The sequence below is a fragment of the Gnatocerus cornutus genome, chromosome 1 (genome assembly GCF_029298725.1).
Source record: "Gnatocerus cornutus isolate USDA-ARS CGAHR chromosome 1, icGnaCorn1.1, whole genome shotgun sequence".
Lineage (NCBI taxonomy): Eukaryota > Metazoa > Arthropoda > Insecta > Coleoptera > Tenebrionidae > Gnatocerus > Gnatocerus cornutus.
Genome location: NC_142233.1, coordinates 10,426,718 through 10,450,409, shown reverse-complemented (window position 1 = coordinate 10,450,409; position 23,692 = coordinate 10,426,718). Strand labels below are relative to the sequence as shown.

The window sequence follows — 23,692 nt, the reverse complement described above, 5'->3', positions numbered from 1 at the left end:
TTTTCCGCATTTTTAATAGGAAATACATAGTTGTCCAATACATAAAGTTAACGTAAAATTTTATTGTACGTTTGTATTTTAATTATTTTCCAATTAACGTGGCAATTTTGAAATAGATTATAGAATACTTTTATCTCGTAAAAAATCGCTTTTGTTGTGCAATTTTTTTTAGAAAAATCTTGATATCTCTGAAATAGCTCAATTTGAGTATAGCACATTATACATATAAAGTCACCCCTAATTTAGATGTAAAATATGAAAATGCAATAATATAGTGTTTCATTTTAAATAAGCAAGTTGACTATTACTTCCGAATAACCGGAAGTGTCGCGAACATGTAAATATTGTCTTTTTTACTTCTTTTGGCTCGTTCATCAACTGTGTTAAATTTCAAAATTTTGGAGTAAAATACCAAAATTTCTATTAATTTTTATTTTAAAACGAACAAATAATTTCTACCATTTTTCATTACATTTCGTCACTTTGGCAGTTTTAATCGTTAAGCAGTAAAATATAGAGGGCTTACTAGTTACAACTTGTCAACTGTGGCTAAATTTTAAAATTTTAAAGAAACACATAATTTTAAACCAATTTTATTTTAAGAACGAACCAAAAACTTCCAATACTTTTCATAAGATTTCATAGAATTTGCACATTTATTTCCTAAACAGTACAAGTTAAAACTTTTATTACTACCGTCTTATGCAGAATTCAAAAATGAAACCATATTTTCTACAACTTTCCACTTTGAACGCACCAAAAATCGCCACAAATTTTTTATAAATTTGTCAGTTTCAATCGTAAACAATCAAAGTGAACTAATTGAGGTTCTACTACCTTCGACCTGTTATCAACTAGGCTGAATTTTACATCAAGAGATGAAATGTTAAAAAATTGTAGAAATAAAAATTCCCACTACATTTTTTTAGATTTCGTACTTTTGAAAGTGGGAAGCTACTAATTCTAGCGATGAGTTTTATAGGTCTCCGGAAAGCTACTTTGCCTTTTCAAAACAGAATTCCATAAGTTTACAGGTTTCCACGAAAAACTGAAAAAACAAATATTAATGCATTACCTTAAATTTCATAGAAATTCATGTTAACAATACATAAAAACGCGCTCAAGTCTGATTAAGGTCAAGTTCACAATTATTATATCCTAATGAAACCATCAAATTCTGCCAAGTTCGTTTTGTATTGTAATTTTAGCAAGTTGTCTTCCTTGCTGCTCGTCCCTAACAATATTTTCATTCTATTAACATAAATTTGCACTTACGAGCCAATGACGCTATCATCCCATTTTACAGCGTCAGAATGAATTGACACCGATTCTTGTGGAGGATAACAACTTGTCAACATATTTCAATTTTAAGCATAAATAAAAAACATTTCTTTTATTTTTTATAAAACCATACACTGACAAATTGCTTGCATTGAATTAACAAACTCTTAAGTTTTTGTATAATTAATCAATTTTCTCTTGAGCGGTTTGGTTACCGCGAGGTCTCTCCAACCTTAGTGACGTATGAGGATTTTTTTATTTTGTTGTTTGTTCCCATTTTGCATTTTTTAACCTCTAGATGTGTCTGCCAGGAAGGTTATGGAAAATTTCGCACGGAATTAGGCAGTTTCGGTGGAAAATTTTGTCCACAACAAAAGAAAAGTAAATAAATAAACAACTCGGTGGTTTTATTAAAAAATTTAATTCATCTCTACATCAACAAAGTTAAAAAAATAGCTCAGATTCCAAGCTCCATTCTAAATTTGTCAAAATAGTTATTTTCAGGGTCGTAATGTCTTGTCAAGTCCTTCCACATATTTGGTTTCTTTTGGATCAAAAACGTGGCGATGGCTTTGGTGTTTTTTTTCTGCACCTCATTACATTTTTCGCAAAGAGTTCGAAGAGCATCGGGGAGGACTCCTGGAATTAAAAAAAAAACTATTAGAGTCACAAAATAATATTTTAACAGAATTTTCTTTGACGTCGGAATCACTTCGTAGAAATGGTCCCCCACCATCAAAAGACGTCCACCAAAACTCACCATACATATAAATAAGCCCAAACTTGTTTCACGAATATCATTCAGTTTTGTATTTCATCGTACAAAGTGAACAAGTCCAAAAATGAAACTATTTATTGTTGTAGTTTTGTCTGTGATCGCCATCGCTTTGGGGCGCCCCAGCGACGAGAAATACACTGTGAAATACGACAATATTGATATTAATCAAATTCTAAAAAGTGATAGACTAACGGAAAATTACGTTAATTGTCTGTTGGGCAAAAGACCTTGCACTCCCGATGGTGAAGAACTTAAACGTAAGTTTAACATTTTTACACTTGTCGAGGTAATGGTATAATGGTGTTTTTTTAACAGGTGTTCTTCCTGATGCCTTAAAAACGGATTGTGCTAAATGTAGCGACACGCAGAAGAGTGGTTCCAGGACTGTAATTCGTCATTTGTACAAAAACAAGAAGAATTGGTGGGATGAACTTGAAGCTAAGTACGACCCTGACCACACTTATGTAAACAAACATGCAGAAGAATTGAAAGCGTTGTAATTTATTGAATCATTTAGTTATTTTTAAGTGTTAATAAATATTTAGTTGCTAAAGTTGTTTTTTTTTTGTTGAAAATTAACGCATTTAAATAGCACCCAAAGATAAGATGTGATTATAAAAAATGAACAATAAACTAGTAGGCCTTGGTTGAATTTAACATTAACAAGTTCCAAAATCTGCTCTGATGCTGATCATGTAATTTATGAAAAATAGTTATTTAAGATACAAATTTAATTATTGCATAAGTGACAAATGCCATGAAGAAACTTTTTAAAAGTGTAACTTAATTAGAAATTATCGGTTATCAAATGTCAAAATAAATAAAAATTGACAGCTGATGGTCATATCTTAGCAAAAAAGTTTCTACACTTATTAAACGGCTTCTTTTTTAACCAAAATTAAAAAATATAAATACCTAAATTTAAACTTCCGTCATTTTTTACACGGTATATTGTTTATTTCTAATTTGAAGTTTTTCCGAACAACCTCTGCAATATACGCACGTTGCACATGAATTATTACAATGAAAGACAAAATTACAAAATATGTGAGAAACATAAATAAATTCAAAAATGTTTAATGATAAACTAATTTTTGGGTGTTATAAATCTGGCATATTATTATATTTATTTGGTTTATTTATTTAAGACAGTGGATTTAAACAATATTGCAAGATTTTAAGTGTTGGGTTGTAATTTAACTACTTATCAATTCCAGAATACGTGTGAGGACACGTCAGGGGAGAGAAATTTTGTGCATTCAAACTTCATTTTCAAAAATGTTACCAAAGTGATCTGTATAAATTAAAATGGTTCTTGTAGAGACTGTAATTATTATAGCTTTAATATTTTTGCATTTTTTGGCGTGCCACTTTTGCCTTTTAATCAGTCAAATCCATGTAAACTTCATAATATACTAACATTTCAAAAAAATTCAGATTGGTTTTTTAGAACTGTATCGTGTATTTAAATAGGTAAATTAATATATAAAGATAAAAAACACTCAACTGTTAATTTAGATTCATTGCTAAATAACTAGAAATTTTGATAGGAAATACATTCAATTCAAATTTAAAAAAAAATTCTTTAAATTTTCATGACGTCAGTGGAGAAACCTAATAAAATAATATTCAGTACCCTCTAATAGAGTCATCGAAGCTTTTGAAATGTGTTTAGAAATACATCATACAAGACTTAACTTCAAATTATCATTCAACCAACTTAGAAGAGCTAGAAGTAAATATTTGACAAGATTTGACGATTTTGCACACAAATTGACAACCTTTTGTAACCAGTGGCAAAACTATTTTATTTGTCGACGACTTTTTTTTAATATTACAAAAATTATATTTTGCGACGTGAGAAGTATTATAACATAACTTATACAGTTTGGGGAATTGATACCCGATGAATGGGAACAATTTTAATAAGAAGTGGGAGAGGAGTAGTGTCAGTGGGTGGCATTACTCCCCTCAATGCATCCTAGCGACAAAGTTCTCGAAAATTGTAACTCAAATTCATTGAGAAATACAATGCCTATCATTACTCTAAAAAAATAAAATTGTTGCATTTTGCATTCGAAGGACCAAATCCCTCTAATAGCGAAGAATTACTAAAGGAGCAATCATGTTAACACCTCGTCTTGCCAAAAATGATAAAACAATGCCACGACGCATGCATTCGCGCTGATGGGGGTAAATTATTTTTATCTTCCTCGCTCCAATGGCAATTATGGTTTTCTTTGTTGCGCTCATCTATTTGTCCATTAATCGGTCTTGGACTCACCGAAAATTCATGTTTCTTGATGTGTGTGAGAATGAAAGAATGCAAGAATCTCTTTCTCGCTCGGTGTCCCCCACTTTCTATTAAATTTAATTCCATGCATCGGGTGTCAATTCCCCAAACTGTAATTAGGTTCTAATAAGTGATTTTTAGGCGACTTAAACTGAACATGGAATTTTTAGACCTCAAAAGCGGCCTAAAAGTAAGTCTTTTCTGGCCGTAACATTTTTGGCCGATCTATGGTGGCGCCATCTATTCATAGTTTTGCATATTACATCAAGATACCGATATTAGGTACCCCCAATTTTATCATTATTTGGGTAAAATCAAATCAATAAACTGCTGTAAAATGCAACAAAAACGTGTTGAATTATTGCAAATGAACATGTCTAGCAATGCTGCTGCAATAACATCAAAAAGCACATCAAACCTAAGTCATACAAATTGTGAAGCTACACATGCCAAAACTGCAAATGTAAATAAAGAAAATATTAACTTTTCTGAAGGATTCATAAATATTTACATACAATTATTCAGTTGTTATAAATGATTGAATCAATAAATCATAAATAAAAATTAATTAACTTGTAAATTTAATGATGTCGCCTAAAAAATCTTGTGTGTAACACGGCCAAAAAGTGCCATTTTGCCCTCTCCTTCTTTCTGGTCTCGGCTATTAAAAAGAGGCTCGGTCAAAAAAGAAACACTTTTTGGCCTTGGTACACAAATAACTATTTTGTGAGAATTTAAATTGTTTGTTTTGTGATATTTTTAAACATTTTCTATCGCGTATAAAAAAGACGTAAGTTAATACTTTAACAAGTCAAAATGATATTAATAGATCCTGTCATTTTTTTTAAATAAATACTTAATAAATCAAAGAGATATCACAGATAACGTGAACACAGATCAATTTAATAAAAATGAGAGTTAGAAGGTTAGGATATTCACTAACGTTTCGGAAATCATTTCCGATCGGAAAGTCAAACATTTCCGAAAAAGGTTATTCTGTAGGTAAGACACCGAAATTCGAAAATATTTTCACTAGTCATAAAATGTCATCGGAATGTTTTCTCTAAACGTTACAAAAAGTCATTTTTTTAGTCGTTTTTAGACAATAAGGTAGGTAATTTTGTTATACATAAGTAATGAAAATCGTCCGTTGTCAAAGGAAACACTTTTTCTGCCTAGGCAGAATCGTTTGTAAAAAAATCGTATGTGCCATTCAGAGCAAAAATGGCTTTGTGCGCTTTGCCTGTTAATGTCTGCCAAACGTAGTGAACACACGAACAGGCTCAGCACACAAAAGCTTCATTTTTACTCTTAATGACACAATGTACTATTTTTCAAAAAAAAATGGAGAGGTAGAACAAAACCAGAATCATTATTTGTATTCAGTAGATAAAGTTTTCACAGTAATAGCAATAGCCCATTTTAACCAAAAGGACAAAAAAAGTGAATTTTGTAACTACATTAATTTGTTTTTTTTCGAAAAAATTGAGGTAATATTAAACCGACATTATTTCTTTAATTGAACTGGCACTCCAATTATATCTAATTTTTATCCAAAATGCAGTAGTTTTAATTCACAAGTTCCTAAGTAAGTATCAAAATAAAAAAATTAATAAAAAAATTAATGTATACGCACTCACTTTTTAATTCGTCTGCGTCCGGTGAACACGGTCCCTTGTCCATGAGACAATTGAAGTAATTATTCAACAAGCGATCGCTCCCCAAAATTTCATCAACTTTGATGTTATCGTACCTTGTCGAATATGGAACACACGAAACGAAACCAATCAAAAGTAAAAATGGAAATATAGCCTCCATTTTTGAGTTAAATTATTTTAAAATAGCGACGTTTTTTCATTCGTATTTATATTATGTACTTGAGGTACGAAGAGGGGATCATTATAACATGTCATTTAAGAAAAGGTCATTCAAAAAATCGCTCAACTAGAACATACCTGTAATTATTATTTCCTTCTAGGTATTTGTTTTTGTGGGCGGTAAGGACGAGAAGTCTTTTCGAACGTACGAGGATTCTCTCTCGAGGATATTCGATTTTAATTAATTTAATACATTGTTTTTTTGCAATGTTGATTAATTTTGCCGAATCAAATCTTCCATTGATTTATTAGTTTAGTCATATTTAATTAATTTGAATGATTGGCAACTTATGCAGGTTATTTTAAAAGCAGACGATAATAATACATCTGGTAAATTTGGAGATTTACCTTAAAAAAATGGGACAAAATTCAATTCAGGTTTGACAAATAAGGACAATTATTTCTTTAGCAAAATAACTTGATACATGTGTTTTGAACCTATTTGTTTAGAACAAAAACTTCTGAATCTCAATTTTGGAAGTCTCAAGACTTTCCAATTCACGAATTGGCAAAAAAGATTGTGAAATAGCCTGTATAGTATGTAAATAATATCGTAAGAGTATGGCTGTAATTTTTGAAATTACATAGGAAGTTCCATCGACTTAATTGTTACAGGAAGAAAGAAATTAAAATTATTTATCTATGCGTGAAAATATTCCTTAATAAATGAACTGTAAATTGTTTAATTTTTATTAGATATTAAAAGATTTATTTAGAATCCTGAAATGTTTTTTGGAATATGGAAGTATTACTTACTGTAGAGTTTTTTTGAACATAATAAATTTTTAAAGAATTTACAAAGTCTTATGTATGTATTTTTTTAATTATGATTATGTGTAGAAGGTATCTCTAAGAAAAATATAGTGAAATAATGTGGTTTTCATAACTCTAGGACATATCACCAAACAATAGCCCAGCAATGACTATACAGGTGTCCCAGAACTCGTGACCCAAAGAAAAAAAGGCTTATGGAGGCAACAATTCTGAACCAAAATTTTGAAACAAAAATTTTTTAAAGGCCGCTTAAAGACCTCAGCTCTAAATGAAGCTTTTATGAAATATGTTAAGAAAAACTATCAGAAACAGAAAAGTTGTTCCAGAAACCATTCTTCAAAGCCATATTCCTCGAAGAATGGAAGCATTTATCTGAAATCGAAAGGGCATTTTCACCCTCAAATTATAAATTAAAACAAATATGTTTTATTGGGTTTGTTTTTCTAATTTTAGTGTTTCTCGTGTTTTTCCTATTGTTTCCTATATTTCTCCAATTTAATTTACGATATAAAAAAAAATTCAAGTGTCCAGATTTTTTGGTCTAAATTGAATTTCGTTCATGGAGTCTTATCTATGAAGAATTTAAACATCAGAAGTTAAAAATTTACAGATCCATTTTATTCTGGTTTTATTTTTTCACATAAAGACTCCATTCATAGCCAAAAAGAGATTTATTCAGTCTAAAGCTTCATTCACATTCAATGATTTTATAGAAAACGCAGTTTATGTAAAATGTAGAATGTAAAACTTTTTATTTCCACAAAATCTACTAAAGTGGACAAGTTTATTAAGTAAACCCAGTTGACATACACCTAGTAAATTTTATGGGCACATTATGAGAGAGCAGTCTAATCCTTGCGGTTGGGGACCATGAAAATAGACGCACGCCTATTCAACCATCGGTCAACGCTCTACCTAGACATTCGTCGGCTGCAGTTTACAACACCCAGTTTTATTTCTAAGGGTGGTTTCACTTAAGCCATAAAATGTTTACTAGGTATATGTCAACTGGGTTTACATAAGATACACTAACAGCACCTGAAAAATGAAGAACATGTTTGTCTCGATAAATTATTCTATTATACATAGATTGTTATTTTAAAACTGGCGATTAATAATAATCATGAGATGTTGACACATTGAAGTATAAAGTTCCATTAGAAAGCCATTAATGTTTGAAGAGGGTTGTACTTTAATTGTTCAGAGACATACCTATAGTACAAGGTGTTTTTAGCATCAAAGGTGGCTATGAAATGTCAAAGAATTTTGCCGCTTATTATACATAAATGTAAACCTCAATCATGGAGTAAAGTAAGTTTTGAGAAGAAAACTGTTCTAGTTGTGGTTTAAAACCTGAAAATCAAAAATTTGGACACAAAACCGTAACTGAGACGTCGTTGAGGTAAGTAACATTATAAATAATTTTCAAGATAGTTATATTCACTATGAATACAAAGCGGCAAGTAGTGCACGACTGGAATTCCAGAGCCACCCTTGATGCTAGAAACATTTTTAAACACCTTGTATATCCGGTGAGAGATTTTGAGATTTCGACAGTTGACATATAGGTTGGCAGCAAATTTTGCTACAAAATACACTAAAAACACTAAATTCCTACACGAAATGGGTTGACAGGGTTGTCAGTAACTGGGGCTATTTTGTTATTTTAAATTTCGCGCGTATGGTACACTTTTTATTGCGTAGATTTAGTGACTTTTCTATCATTCAAACTCTCACTGTACGAACTATAGTTGCGGGCAAGAATTTTGTAATTAGGGTTGCTCTATAATTTTTATCTGTCAAACTTCAAAATGTTGACAACTTGTCAATTACACTGCACAACATTGATTAAACTTTTTCTGCGATCTTTGGATAAAATAAGATTTTATTGATAAAACTCTATCCGCGGCATTCAAAAATAGTATCGGTTTCTCACTATAAGTCTTAATTTTTTGGTTTAAAAAGAAAATTGGTACTCCAATTTTTTGCACACTTGGAGAAAATGAGGTGGCAATGGTAAATATTCGAAAAGCAACCATTTGTCAAATAAAAACAAATCTGCTTTGCTGATAAATGAAAGCTTTCTATGGGAACTTAAGGACTTCAACTTCCGCTCAACGCTCAAATTCCGTTTGAATATTATCAGTGGCGTAGTTGCATTACAGGTCAACAGGCGATTATAACCTAATAACCTCAGTATGGAGTGCGGGCACTACCGTCTGTAAAGTATGCAACCGTGCACTATGTCGGTCCATTTAAACATTTAAACCATTGAAAGCGTTGTTTAGATGCAGTATTTAATTATTTTTGACTGTGTTTTTACTATGGTTGGGTTGGAATCTTTTAATATGTATTATCTATACTGCCATTGAGTAGTATTTGTTTATTTTAGGACATTTTTGACGTAATTAGTGGTCCAAAAACGCCAACGAATGACGACTTTCCAAATTTGATATTTTAAAAATCGCAAAAAAAAGTTAGAGGCGTTTGTGACTTGACGATGAAAATTAAAATAAAATTGAAATATCTGCAGATTAGACAAAAAAATAATACAGTGCTTTGTACTTTAAATGAATAAGCTTTTATCTTTTTTAATTTTAAAGAAAAAAATTGGAAATAATAGATTGTCCACTAGTTTTTGAATAAAATGAACTTTTCCTTGGTGTTGGACATCTTCGATTTTTAAGAAAAGTTGCTCAGAAGTCATTCCTTACAAAATTTCAACTTAAAATTCTAATTTCAATTTCTTTAAAATATTAAAATCTTTAAATTTTATCGTTAATTATTGATAATGAAATATTATTTTGTTTATTCACATAAATGATTTTGTTCATTTTTGAGTTCGCATAAAATTATACTTAATGAGAACTCAAAATTTAAAGTTGAAAGTGGTTCAAAATTGTGTAAGAGAGCATGGACAACATTGTTCATATGTACTAAAAAATTCATGGCTCATTTTGGTTTGCCAATTCTTATTATACAATGTATTACTGCTTAAAACTGTATGTGATGAAATAAACATGATAAATTTTTTGTTTAAAAACTTATTTGGTATAAATGAATTTAAAATTCAATTCTAAGCAACTTCTCTTAGAATACCTAACTTTTAGAGATATTTCTAACGCGAAGTAAATTACAAGAAAATAGCATTATCTAAAAAAACCTAAGAGATTGCCATATCTGCTGTATTTAGTATCGCCATGGATCTTGCAAAGTTGCATAAATATCCCTAAAAAAGAACTTTAGGATTTTATCAAAATTCAACTTAATATGCCAAAAATTAATACAGATAGCAGCTTGTATTCTGGCCGAAATTAAACATTTACCATTCACTGACCAAAATTATCATTAAGGCAATACATTTTAAGAAGTTGCAACCCAACTACAATACAAAAAATAATTAAATACTGCATCTAAACAACGCTTTCAATGGTATTTAAATGGACAGGCACGGTTTGTTGATCCTCCAGAGTGGAAGGTTGTATACTTTACAGGCGGTAGTGCACTCCATTATTCTGAATGTTACGCCACTGATGCGCGATCACTGGTTGCTAGCGACTGCCGAGAAAGACTTCGGCACTATTCGGTCTGCATTACTGTAAATTTGACATGTGAAACGAGCAATTTTGTCAAAAGTGACAGTAACAATGAAGTAAATAGTGCTTTACACTTTGACAATCAAATTATTTTGACGTCCACAATAATTTGGCCGCGACTGTAATTATTAAAACAGTTCCTTAGATCACTAATTTTCCTGATAAATTAACAAATAAATTTTTGCGTATTTATTGTTCAGCCACACAACAAATAAATTGTAATTCTGTATTTACACAATTATAAAAAACTAAATAAAAAACAGACATGCATGTTCTTCATTCATATGCAATGAAAAACTTAGCGTGTACACATTGAGATCCTTCCATGCTTAACAAAATTATGACTGATACAAAAGATATTTTTTTAGAAGATTAGGTAAAGGTAGAGAGGAAACAGCCGTCTTGGTAATGTGAGAGAGAATGGCATCCCGACAAGCTGCTTGTAAAGTAGGAACTGAAAAAAATCTCCAAATAAGTCATTTAAGGCAAAACCAAGTCTTACCTCCATACAACTGTACAATTCGAACTTTTTTTGTGGTGCCGTAAACATCCACAACTACATACAAAGGTGCGTTCATGTAAGGAATGTTCTTAACACAAACTCCTTGATCTTCACCGTTAATTATGTAATGCATATCTGCCTCATAAGCATCTGTTGGGAGATACATAACTCCAATTCGACTTCCTACATCTGTTGGCAAAATATCGTTTTTATTAGGCCTCGTCGGTCGCAATAAACTCATTGGAACATTTCCGAAGCGAGTCCTTATAGAATCATTGTCTCCCATAGTACTTTTTGGCATTTCTTTCCCTGTAGTTTGATACTCAAATGCTTTATTGTGAGCTTTACTAATTCCATAAATCCAAGAAGTTCCTCTGTTATAACTTTCGACCAAATCTGGCAGAGCATATTGAGGCATTTCTCCATTACGACTAATCATCAAAGGACTCAACTGCGTTAGCCCCAAACGCATATGTCCACTCCATCCTCGTTCATTTGCTTCAATCTCAACCAGAAATATCTCCCCCGGTGACAACGGCCTTTCACTAAACGTAAGAGCATTTTGGAAACTCTTTTTACGATACGCCACGGTATTATCTTCAGTTAAAATTATGTTTTCCCCATGGTATGGATGGAACCTCGTCACGGAGCCTCGATGACTTCTTGACGCTTTTTCACAACCTTCAGAGTGAGACGAAGTGGAATGATTCGAATTTGAATTCATTTGTGTTGAAGCACTCGTATTCGAAAATATAATTGTAAATAAATCTCACAGACATAAACATAACCTCAAAATCATAGTCGCGTTTTTTCTTCAAACACGTCGGTAATACACTCTACACAATAATTATAAATGGAACAATTTCTTCATTGTTTTGACTCTGATTTGGTTTACTGCGGTAAATAAGTGCTAAATTCGTCGTTTTCACCCAAAAATAAACAAGATGAACAGCAATTGACAGTTACAGTAATTTTCTGTTTTGACGTTTCAACAGATGGCACCACTGCTAAAAATCGCTGGTTTTTTAAAATTCAAATAATGGATCATTAATTCATTATCGTTTAATTTTATTATTGTTCTAATTTGGTTTAATTGCTGAACATAATTGCGTATTAAATTATGTGGTATTTTAAATTGGAGCAAAATTGTTCCACATCACAAACGACTGTCGGTTTAGATTGCTTGTGTCCATTTTGATGTATAGTAAGCAGCTTTTACCATGGCGTACCTGACTTTTATAGTCGAATATTATCTTATTGCACTCATAATGTGGAGGGTGTAAACAGGCTATTGTGTCCGAAAATTAAAATTTACGACATCTTCAAGTAGGTAGAAAAATGTGGACCCGTGCCTCTTCTAGGTATTAGCGCGGGGACTCAAGATGATTGTTGATCCCTTCACCGTGTTTTTTTTTTAATGACGTTGATAAGGTTTTAATTTTTGTTTATTAATTTAAATTTTAAACAAGTTAAAAAAATCGAGGGCTATCAAGTTTTCAAAATTTTACAATGAGAACGAAAAAATTAGCATCATTTTAATGTTGGAACGTGTATTTTACATAATTATAAAGAATTTTCAAATCACTTTTTGACATATCAATGTAAAGCAACCTTTATTGTCATTGTGACTGACATACAAAGTAAATTTCTGACACTTGCTGTGCCGTTTATAAATTTTAAGGTTATAAAGACAAAGGACAGTTTACAATTTTTAAACATCAATCAATTTGATGTACGAAATTTTAATTTTGCGATAGTAATTCAAAATTTAATATCAACAATATGTTTCTGAATTTGCGAAATAAATTATAAACATTTGTTTCCTTCTCATTGATTTTCTCAGAACGGTACCATTTGCACTCGTGTTTGACATACGCAAAAGTAGATTTCTATCGCAATCCAATTTTGCTGTTTAATTAATCCACAAATAGGTACTTTCCAGAATCTTTTGTAAGAAGTCTGTTTAACTATTTGTTCTTAATTCTTTAATTTTTAGAAAAAGTGGGGACTTTAAGTCGAACATTAAAATGTCGTTAAACTAAAAGGTTTTTTTAAACAATCTATTTGGAGTGATAATATGTATAAAGACGACCGGTAAGTATGAAAAATCATTTTGATGTTAACTGTTTGGCGAATTTTGTTCACTTTGTTTTCTTTACAACCTATCTCATGATGTGGCAACCTTGGTTAGATCAATCTAATGGAGAAATTTGAAAAATTGATGTCTCTCGGTTTTTTCAAATTAATAAACAAAAATTAAAAATTTAATAACGTTTTTAAAAGAAAACATTGAAGGAATCAATAATAATCATCTCGAGCTAATACCTGGAAGTGGCACGGGCCCACCTTTTTCTACCTACTTGAAGATGTCGTAATTTTTAATTTTCGGATACAATAGCCTGTTTACACCCTCCACATTATGAGTGCAATAAGATAATATTCGACTCTAAAAGTCAGGTACGCCATGGTAAAAGCTGTCTACTATAATCAGTAATTTTTTATTTAAAATCTTTTTGACACGATCACATTTTTTCTCAAATTTTTATTTTTTTGCATTAATTTTGTGACAAATCAAAACGTCAATTTAACGGAAAAATTCTGAAATTTTTAGTATAAAATAAAATTCTCTTTATTTTATTTTATATAAAAAATGTCTGTCAAATTGACGTTCAAGATTTGTCACAGAATTAATGCAGAAAAATGTTTCGTGTTTACTAACCTCCAAAATCAGCCGTTTGAGGGTTTATTCTCTCTCATTTTTGCAAAAATATTTTTTCCCATTTTGATGTTTGCCACGAGATAATTTGTTTGAAAATAAATTCTTAAATTTATATTCGTAAAAATTAAAAAAAAATGTGATCTTATCATGATCCCCCCCAGAGTGTGACATTTGTCAATTTTGGCATGCAAATTGTTGTGCATCAAAGTTACCATAATTATTAGTGCAAGTCCTTAAACATGTTCCAAGTGAAGTAAAATTTTCCTCAGAAGCGATTGCTGTTTAAAAGCGGTAATAAGCAAATTTAATACATTTGCAACAGGATCGAATTACACGATAAAAATTTAAAAATTTGTGACCTTGGGTGGATATTTGCAACCTAAAGAGCCCCACTAACCTCGTTCTTGCACGACGGTTTTGAACGACGGTTTCGACGGTTGGAACGAAAGGGTCGGAAAAACCGAGGTCTGGGGCCTGTTTCATAAAGCTACTATAGTAATTTACTATGGTATTTTACTGCTGTATTTTACTACGGTATTTTACCACAGAATTTTACTACGGTATTTTATTACAGATTTTTACTGCGGTATTTTACTGCGGTATTTCACTGCGGTATTCTACTATGGTATTTTACCATAGAATTTTACTGCGGTATTTTACTGCGGTATTCTACCACGGTATTTTACCACATTATTTTTCTGTGGTAACTTACTGTGGTAAATTTCTAAGGTATTTTTCTGTAGTTTAAATTCTTTCTGAAAAGGCCGTTTATAATAATCAGGGAACTTGTTTTTTGTTATGGGACGGCGTTTTAAATTTGGGGAACGGTTTTAACTACACGGGGCGGCGTTCTTTATGATGGGGCGGCGTTTTTTATTCCTTAACGGCTTTTTTCAAATACGGGACGACGTTTTAAATTTAGGGAACGGTTTTAATTATTACGGAGACGTTTTTTTTTCAGATGTGGTGTTTTTCTTATGGGGCGGCGTTTTTCATCCCGGAACGACTTTTTTCAAATACGGGACGTTTTTTTTTCATTACGAGACGGCGTTTAAAATTTGGGAAACGGTTATAATTATTACGGAGCGGCGTTTTAATTATTACCGGTAGGCGTTTTTCATTATAAGGCGGCGTTTGTCATTCTAAAACATTTTTTTATAATTACGGAAGGCTCTTTATGATTACGGGATGACTTTGTTTAGTCGGAGACGACTTTATTCTTGCGGGACGTCTTGTTTCTATTAAGAACGGCTTTAGTTCTTTTATTTTTACGAAGCGGCGTTTCTCATTCAAAACGGTGTTTATAATTACCGAACGCTTTTTATTATCACGGGACGGCCGTTTTTAGTTGGGGGCGGCTTTAATTCTTACGGGCCCGCTTGTGAGGAGCGGCTTTAGTTATAAGGGGACGGCGTTTTTCATTCCGGAACGGTATTAATAATTACGGAGAGCATTTGTCATTACGGGACGTCCTTTTTAGTTGAGACGGCCTTAATTCTTACGGGATGGCTTGTTCTAATTGGGGAACGGTCTTGGACCTGTTTGATAAAGCTTACTATGGTAGCTTAATGCGGTATTTTACTGTGGTAAATTTCTAAGGTATTTTTCTGTGATTTAAATTCTTTCCAAAAAGGCCGTTTTGAATTACAGCACGTGTTTTTTTTTCATTATGAGACTGCGTTTTAAATTGTGGGAAACGATTTTATTACTACGGGGCGGCGTTCTTTATTATAGGGCAAAGTTTTTCATTCAGGACCGGCTTTTTTCAAATACGGGACGTTCTTATCATTATGGGAGGGTTTTTTAAATTAAAGGAACGGCTTTAATTCTTACGGGGGTGACCTTTTTCAGATGTGGTGTTTTTCTTATGGGGCGGCGTTTTTCATACCGAAACGATTTTTTTTTAATACGGAACGTCCTTTATCATTACGGGAAGGCGTCTTAAATTTGTAGAACGGTTTATTTATTATGGGGCGGCGTTTTTTTAAGGAATGGCTTTTTTCAAATACGGTACGTTCTTTATCATCATTTTTCGTACTGCGGTATTCTACTACGGTATTTTACCACATTATTTTGCGAGTACTCAAATAGTAAAAGATGTTCCGGAACGACAAACGGCGTCCCGCAAGAATTAAACCCGTCCCTAACTAAACAAAGCCGTCCCGTAATCATAAAAAGCGTTCCGGTAATAATTAAAACTGTTCCCCAAATTTAAAACGCTGTCCCGTAATGACAAAGGACCTTCCGTATTTAACCGTTCCGAAATAAAAAACGTCGTGCCGTAATAACTAAAGCCGTACTCAATTAAAACACAACGTCCCGCAAGAATAAAGCCGTCCTTAACTAAAAAAGATCACCCCATACTCATACAGAGCCTTCCGTAATTATAAAAAGTCGTTTTAGAATGACAAACGCTGCCCGGTAATAATTAAAACCGTTTCCCAAATATAAAATGCCGTTCCATAATGATAAGAACGTCCCGTAATGATAAGAAAGTCCCATATTTGAAAAAAAGCCGTTCCGGAATAAAAAACGCCGCTCCGTAATAATTAAAGCCGTTCCCCAAATTTAAAACGCCGTTCCGTAATGAAAAAAAACGTCCCGTATTTGAAAAAAGTCGTTCCGGGATGAAAAACGCCGCCCCATAAGAAAAACACCACATCTGAAAAAAAAACGCCTCCGTAATAATTAAAACCGTTCCCTAAATTTAAAACGTCGTCCCGTATTTGAAAAAAGCCCTTAAGGAATAAAAAACGCCGCCCCATCATAAAGAACGCCGACCCGTGATAGTTAAAACCGTTCCCCAAATTTAAAACGCCGTCCCATAACAAAAAACAAGTTCCCTGATTATTATAAACGGCCTTTTCAGAAAGAATTTAAACTACAGAAAAATACCTTAGAAATTTACCACAGTAAGTTACCACAGAAAAATAATGTGGTAAAATACCATGGTAGAATACCGCAGTAAAATACCGTAGTAAAATTCTGTGGTAAAATACCGTAGTAAAATACAGCAGTAAAATACCATAGTAAATTACTATAGTAGCTTTATGAAACAGGCCCCTGTGAGCAAAAACCGTCGTGTTGAACCGACAGTTTTACCCACAGACCTCGGTTTTTCCGACCGTTTCGTTCCAACTGTCGAAACCGTCGTTCAAAACCGACGTGCAATAAGGAGGTTTGTGGGGCCCTTAAGGGGATATCGAACAAATTTCAGTATAGGGCAAATTCAATGTATTTTTCCAAACACGATTACTCGAAAACTATTTGAGTTATTTGCTTTCTGTTTTTTGCATATGAATCTGTTCAACGTGCACTATGTTGAATGCTATATATAATTTTTGTAAAATGATTTTTTAATGACTTTTTGATTAATTAAATACGAAAACTTGGCTAAAAGCAAAATAATTTTTAGCATTCCACATGCGTAGTCTAATTTTACATAATTGCGACCCAACAGATTTTTTTTAAAGTTAATAGTTTTTGAGAAATCGTGTTTCGAAAATTTTATATTCGAAACATGTTATCCTTGTCTACCAGTGACATCTCTTTTCTCTGTACCAGAGAGGTCTGTCTGGTAGGTAGAAATGCGGGTAAGGTGCCATAAATCAATTTTGTAGCCGAAGGGATAGTTTACAACTGAAGCTTTTCCATAAACACACAAAATCTTAAATTTGCCTGAAACAAGATTTTTCTCTTTTATTCAAACTGAACGTAGCTTTGAGGATAATCATTTCAAAATTTTGAACTTTATATCTGATGAATTAGGATTTTAAATTGTTTTAGAATAGTTTTAAGTGATAAATATTTGTCTTTATCTTTATTTTTTAAGGGGATCTCGAACAAATTTGAATATAAGGCAAATTCAATGTATTTTTCTAAACACGATTACTCGAAAACTATTTGAGTAAATTGCTTTCTGTTTTTTGCATATGAATCTGTTCAACGTGCATTATGTTAATGCTATATACAATTTTTGTAAAGTAAATATTTAATGACTTTTTGAGTAATTAAATACGAAAACTTGGCTGAAAGCGAAATAATTTTTAGCATTCCACATGCGTAGACTTTTCAAAATTCACACATACGTATTTTGAGAACAACCAGACAGTAGTATAACGTCTTGTTGTCAAAATTATGAGTTTGAGGTGGTGAAAATACTGAAAAATTTCTCGTAATTTAAAGGTTTTAAAAAATAGATCAATTACTAAAACAACAGAATATAATTATTATTTATAATTTATGTTCACTATTTTTTGTTACATTCACAAAAATCTTGGACAAAATTCGAAGATTGCAGTGCATCAATTAATTCTTTTATTTTCAATTTTTGTAATTACACAAATCTCTCTTTTTCGGGAAAAATTTAATTTATTTATGAAGATAAACATTAAATAATAATAATGAGATATTGTAATTATTAAGTTTCATGGGTGTAATTTGTAAAGTATCGGACTCAACTATCAAAGTATTTAAGATTTAGTGGCCATGGGCAATAATAATTTGGTCATCAGTGCAGTCAAAACTATTAGCTATTGTCCTGACCACAAGATGATGGTAATAATAATCTAAACCACTTGGGCTGGGGTTTTAAGAAGTAGTTTTTATTTATGGTTTTATTACCGTAGTAAGCAGACTGACCATGGGTAACTCACTAAAAGAGTGCCGTCTACAAATAATGAGGGTTGAAGGGAGATGCTACATTTGACGTTTGGATGTTTAAAATGTTTCATATAATTTTTCCTTTACGCAGAATTTTGAAGCAGAATTTACCGTTACAGTTTGTTAGATATCCCCTTAAAACAACTGTGCTTCATTTTTCCTGCAAAGATTTTACCGATTTACAAAGGAGCAATTTTATTAGAAATCAGCAGGATTCCACAACTAAACGTCAAGTGTATTAGTAATCGTAAAATATAATGCCTAAAACATAAACTTATAAAAATACAGTCGCGATCAAATTTTGGACGTCATTTTTTTGACATTATGAAAATTTGAGTAAAGTCTCCGCATTACTGTCAATTTGACATGTGAAACTCAAGGTTCCTAAATTAAGCAGGTTTGCTCGTTACTAAGGCTGAAACTCCATCCCCTTTTGGTTGCTAGGGACGTGTGACCATAAATGACTTCACAAGAAAGGTCTTCAATTGTTTTGGGGTGTAAAAACATTGTTGATCGCCAATGTTGTTTAACAAAGTTCTTGTAGAAGCATCAGAGTGTTAAATATTGCTGTTTTAAATAATAATAGCAATGAAAAAATTCAATCGGAATTTAAAAGAGCTTTCCGATGACGTATTCGCGCCAGTTCAAGAGGCCTGCTTCTATTGGCTGAAAACTTTGTAGCAAACCTGTTAATTTTAGTAACCTTGTGTGAAACTCACGCAATTTTGTCAGAAGTGACAGTAGCAATAAAAGAAATAAAGGGTGCTTTACACCTTTTGACAATCAAATGACTTTGATATTCAAAATAATTTAACCGCGACTGTATCTGCTTGTCTGCACTAAAAATATCAAAGATTATGATCGTATGATGCTCTTACAATGTGGTGACAATCTGTTAAATGTGACAGTTCTTGAATCACAGAGCTCCACTTTAAATTTGCCGCCCACGAAAAAAGCTCTGCAGGAAAAGTAACCTTTACGCTTTTTTTTCAAAATTCGAATAAATACGGGATGTTAGATAAGTAACATTACGGCCATAAACTAATGGCTAATCAAAGAAGGTAAACTATTTTGAAAATTTGCAATTTCTTTTTAATTGTTTGTTTTATTGCACATTTTTTTGTTTTTGTAGAACTTGTTAAAAAGTAACCTACTAAACTACTGACGTCAACAAAACTACTAAAATTACTAAAGCTGCCGATACATTCAGAAATAAAAAATAAACTGAGTAGCTAATCTATGCCATCCATACACTAATAAAGTCTTCTATATAATACACGTAATTTCTGTAATCCATTTTTGTCATGTATGTATTATTAATATCATGTTCAAGTTCAGTTTTACGCAACTAAATATTGTTACCTAAGCCGTCACTAAGCCGTAATTACATTCATGTTTACAAAAATTAATGAATATGAATAGCTTATCGTTAGATGTTTAGAGCATTTTTTCGGCCCGGTGAAACTTCAGTGAAGGTAAAAATTAAAGATTTGAAGAAATTATTTACCTCTTTGAAACTAGCAGTCGGGGGCCGTTGTCCACTCTCGGCGCCTACCCAGCTTGGGGTCTACTCAGGGACTGTCTTTAAGCTGACTTTTTTTGCAGCAGCAGGGGATCAAGAAATTGTGCTCAAGTGCTGGAAGGATCTCCTGCTATGCAATTTTACAAGAGAAGACCATCGCCAAAGTTTTTTTTCTGTCGTGCGACAAGAGCATAAATGAACGCTCTGCTGTGATATCTTTTGGTAGAGCTCGGATCATAGCCTTTCACTTTCGTTATTTGGGGTTGCCGCGCTCGACATCACACTGATAACACCGGACTTTTCCCAATAATGATAATGTCATTTTGTTACAAGCATTTGTACCGTTTTTGACTTAACCTGTGGTTAAATTTCTTGATAAAATACACATCTCAAAATAGACTATTTATTGTTACTAAATTTGCATACTATAATTGTTTTGTTCGAAATTGAGAATCGCCCCCCAGAAGCGTGTGAATTCATAATCTTGTGAAGAAGGATCACTACGTCACATAAACAATTCAGTAATGTCAACTTCAAATTAGATTAAATCTCATCTCTAAGTTCTAATTAACCACTTTGTTATAAGTACTTACCCATACAATGAAACTAATTATTATTATTTACTTGGGAAAGTCTTACAGTGAGCCTTCTTAGTTGATTAGGCGTACACATACCGATAATTATACAACGTGTTTATAAATGTTTTTAGCATCAAGGGTGGCTATGAAATGTCATAGAAATCTTGTATATTGCTAAAATTACTGGTATAGTTTAGAATTATGTACCCACCTAAGCAATTTCTTCTCTCAATTTTTCCAGAAATTTATTCATATTCATACAAGGTGTTCATAAAAGTTTCTAGCATCAAGCGTGACTATGAAATGATAATGAAATTGGCCGCTCATTACAAATGTGGGTTTAGATTTTTTGACAGACATATTTAGTTAACCTAAAACAATAAGCAAAGTTAACAGTAAGAAAGTTAAAACAGTTCCTAAATGTGGTTTGAAGCCTGAAAATCAAAAACTTGGACCCAAAACCGTAACTGAAACGTCATGGCAGAAGAGAAGTTTTAATTAACTTTTAACGTAGTTATATTCACTATGAAAACAAAGCTGCAAATAGTGCATGACAAGAGTTTTTGTTTAAATATGTATTTTGAATTCGATTTATATGCATGTTCCATATGCAAATGTATTGTATTGTATTCTTGCTGGCTCATTATTAGTCGTGAAACTAAATGCAACTTGATTCTACTGAGACACTCACTGGCAGCGTCTGAATCAAACTACGGCATTCAAAATGACCTATCGAGAAAACCATAAATGAACACCCGGTATATGCCTTAACACTTTAAATTATAGCTATTAACTCACATACTGAAATAAATGCAATACATACATTTTTCGTTGCATCTACTTTTTATTAAGCACATGATAAAGTATGTATTGATAAAAATCAGAAAAATTTCAAACTAGTTTATGAAATTGATATTTATTATATAATTTTTCATGTCTGTTGAAGTTATCCCACCTAATTACATTTGCGGGGGTTTTCAGCTATCAAATATCCATCAAATTTAACAAATCTGTTTAAAAACTATAAACAGAGCGAGCAAGAAGAGAAATTCAATTTGAGTTAAAGCCACTTTTTAATTTATCAACAGCAAATCAGAGTATAATGGAAGTTTCATCCAAAGTGTTATGGCTATTATACTAGAATTAAATACAACGCTTTATCTACAGGATCTATTTCATCGATTATATTTACCATAATTTTTAGGAAATTCTTACCTGAGATGTCAAATTTAACAAATTTTTGTCACTGCCGTGTAATGTGAGAGTTACTTGGGTCATATTTCACTTGTTTGAATATGAATGTATTTACTAACACAGACCAAATACATCTATTTTTTAAATGTTTGTCGTAATTTAGTAAATCAAGGATGGCGCCACCAATAAAATAATTGTTATTTAATTGTGGAAAAATAATTTCAAATAACGAAACAACATGAGTGAACGACAATATCCAGTCTCTGTGTCAAATACATACACACTATTTACAGCATAAAATATTATACATACATCTACAATAATTTAAAAACGTTGTAATTTTCGGTGAACTGCTCCGTTGAATTAAGATTTTGTGAAATCCCATTTGATTTATTTATTGTAAGTAGAAGAGAATGGATAAATGCACCTCAATATGTACAATTAATTTTATTAGGTTCTTTTAGCTTAAAACGTGTTCACTGTCGGTCTAACTAAAACTGAATAAGTTTTTTTCGACATTCAACTTAATTTACATATGTATTACATATTCTCTTATTTCATTTTGTTTCTTACCTTTAAATTTGAATAAGTTTGTACATTTATTTTGTCCTCATTAATTTGTCCTTTGAAGTTATGTATACAAAAGAATCCTGCTGAATCTCTCGTATTTTCTAAAAGAGCTTTCATTTTTTAGATTGGTTTCTATGTATTTAGTTCTTGGTTTTTATGTAAATAAGAAACGTAAAAAATACAGTTGTAATTTTATACTTGGAATGTAATTAATATTTATTTTCAATAATGTATGTTGTGAAATAAAATACGTACGCCGTAATGTGATTAATATTTCCTCCAGTTAACGAGAAGATTAGATAAAATTGAAAAAAAAACAAGAGGGTGGAATTTTCCTAATTGTCTTTGAGCAAGAGATGCTAAATTCATTCCCCATGTTTGTAAAACTTGAGTTTGATAACCGACGGTTTATTGTGGCTCAAAATTTCCTTCAAGAACATTTTCATTAATTTTGTAATACATATGTAGGTACATAGTTAATAAAATTGAATCGGATTTATTAACGGGTGTTCAAATAAACTTCTCTTTATTTACCGTACACCGCATCGAATTTTTTTTCTTACTTCAATTATTGCTAAAATTGTAAAAAATCGGTAAAATATTAGATAAGTTTTAATTGATAAATCTTTATATTTGATTCTGTAAAGTAGACAATTTTCTGGTTAAACAAATGAAATTTTTAGGATTCGCTAGTTTGGACACAATAAATTACAAAATTGTAACTGCATAGAAAGACACTTGAAAAAAATATGTTCCACGCAGTGGCGTATAGTAGCCAGCTTTTACCATGGCGTACCTGACTTTTAAGCCTCATTTCCACGGTCCGTTCTAGAGAGAACAGAACTTGATTTACGATGGAATTTGAGTTATTGCACCATATTTTGCGGTCAGAAAATTTGCAAATCCTATTGCACCCTTGGTTTACAATCCTCTGTTCCGATTCGGGCGGACAAGCTGGTTGAAACGCCGAACCACCACACGGACTGCTACATTTGATCGTAACCAAACAGTTTTAATTACTCCAAGTCTTTTAATTTGAACACTAATTTTTTATCATAATGTTTAAGGTTAACTTATATAAATGTGGATTCATTTTAATAAAGATGGCGATAAATGCAGATGAATATATTTATTTCCTGCATTGTAATTTACAGAATCATTGTATGGAAAAAGGTGGATAAATACAGGTAGGTTTCTTATCTATGTAAGTGGTTTAACCCTTTTGAAGTAATTGTCAGGCCTCTATATTCTTATGGATTTAGTTGGGTTTATTACCTGGAGAGTTAAATTTTTTATTTGATCCTGTAAATTAAATCTGCTAAATAGATTTTAGTAGAATTTACTTA

At 31.9% G+C, this 23,692-nt stretch overlaps 3 protein-coding genes across 3 annotated transcripts; 1 reads left to right on the top strand and 2 right to left on the bottom strand.

The window, feature by feature from the left end:
- Positions 1 to 1,671: 1,671 nt before the first annotated feature.
- Positions 1,672 to 6,179, bottom strand: LOC148180298 (ejaculatory bulb-specific protein 3-like). Its single transcript, XM_088031503.1, has 2 exons — positions 5,993 to 6,179; positions 1,672 to 1,920 (listed from the first exon to the last, which is right to left on the bottom strand). The coding sequence occupies exons 1-2, from the start codon at positions 6,168 to 6,170 to the stop codon at positions 1,739 to 1,741; spliced, it is 360 nt and encodes a 119-aa protein (XP_087887629.1). The 5' UTR covers positions 6,171 to 6,179; the 3' UTR covers positions 1,672 to 1,738.
- Positions 2,070 to 2,612, top strand: LOC148180299 (ejaculatory bulb-specific protein 3-like). Its single transcript, XM_088031490.1, has 2 exons — positions 2,070 to 2,316; positions 2,375 to 2,612. The coding sequence occupies exons 1-2, from the start codon at positions 2,124 to 2,126 to the stop codon at positions 2,557 to 2,559; spliced, it is 378 nt and encodes a 125-aa protein (XP_087887616.1). The 5' UTR covers positions 2,070 to 2,123; the 3' UTR covers positions 2,560 to 2,612.
- Positions 6,180 to 10,775: 4,596 nt separating the features above from the next.
- LOC148180297 (neuralized-like protein 2) lies at positions 10,776 to 12,095 on the bottom strand. Its single transcript, XM_088037888.1, has 2 exons — positions 11,102 to 12,095; positions 10,776 to 11,053 (listed from the first exon to the last, which is right to left on the bottom strand). Exons 1-2 carry the CDS (start codon positions 11,823 to 11,825, stop codon positions 10,938 to 10,940), a joined length of 840 nt encoding a protein of 279 aa, XP_087894014.1. The 5' UTR covers positions 11,826 to 12,095; the 3' UTR covers positions 10,776 to 10,937.
- Between the last annotated feature and the right edge of the window lie 11,597 nt (positions 12,096 to 23,692).

Coding starts and splice junctions, on each gene's coding strand:
- LOC148180297 (XM_088037888.1), bottom strand. CDS start 11,825: ATGAATTCAAATTCGAATCATTCCACTTCGTCTCACTCTGAAGGTTGT. Junction 11,054..11,101: donor AATTGTACAGTTGTATGGAG/GTAAGACTTGGT, acceptor GATTTTTTTCAG/TTCCTACTTTACAAGCAGCT.
- LOC148180299 (XM_088031490.1), top strand. CDS start 2,124: ATGAAACTATTTATTGTTGTAGTTTTGTCTGTGATCGCCATCGCTTTG. Junction 2,317..2,374: donor CGATGGTGAAGAACTTAAAC/GTAAGTTTAACA, acceptor TTTTTTTAACAG/GTGTTCTTCCTGATGCCTTA.
- LOC148180298 (XM_088031503.1), bottom strand. CDS start 6,170: ATGGAGGCTATATTTCCATTTTTACTTTTGATTGGTTTCGTTTCGTGT. Junction 1,921..5,992: donor GGACGCAGACGAATTAAAAA/GTGAGTGCGTAT, acceptor TTTTAATTCCAG/GAGTCCTCCCCGATGCTCTT.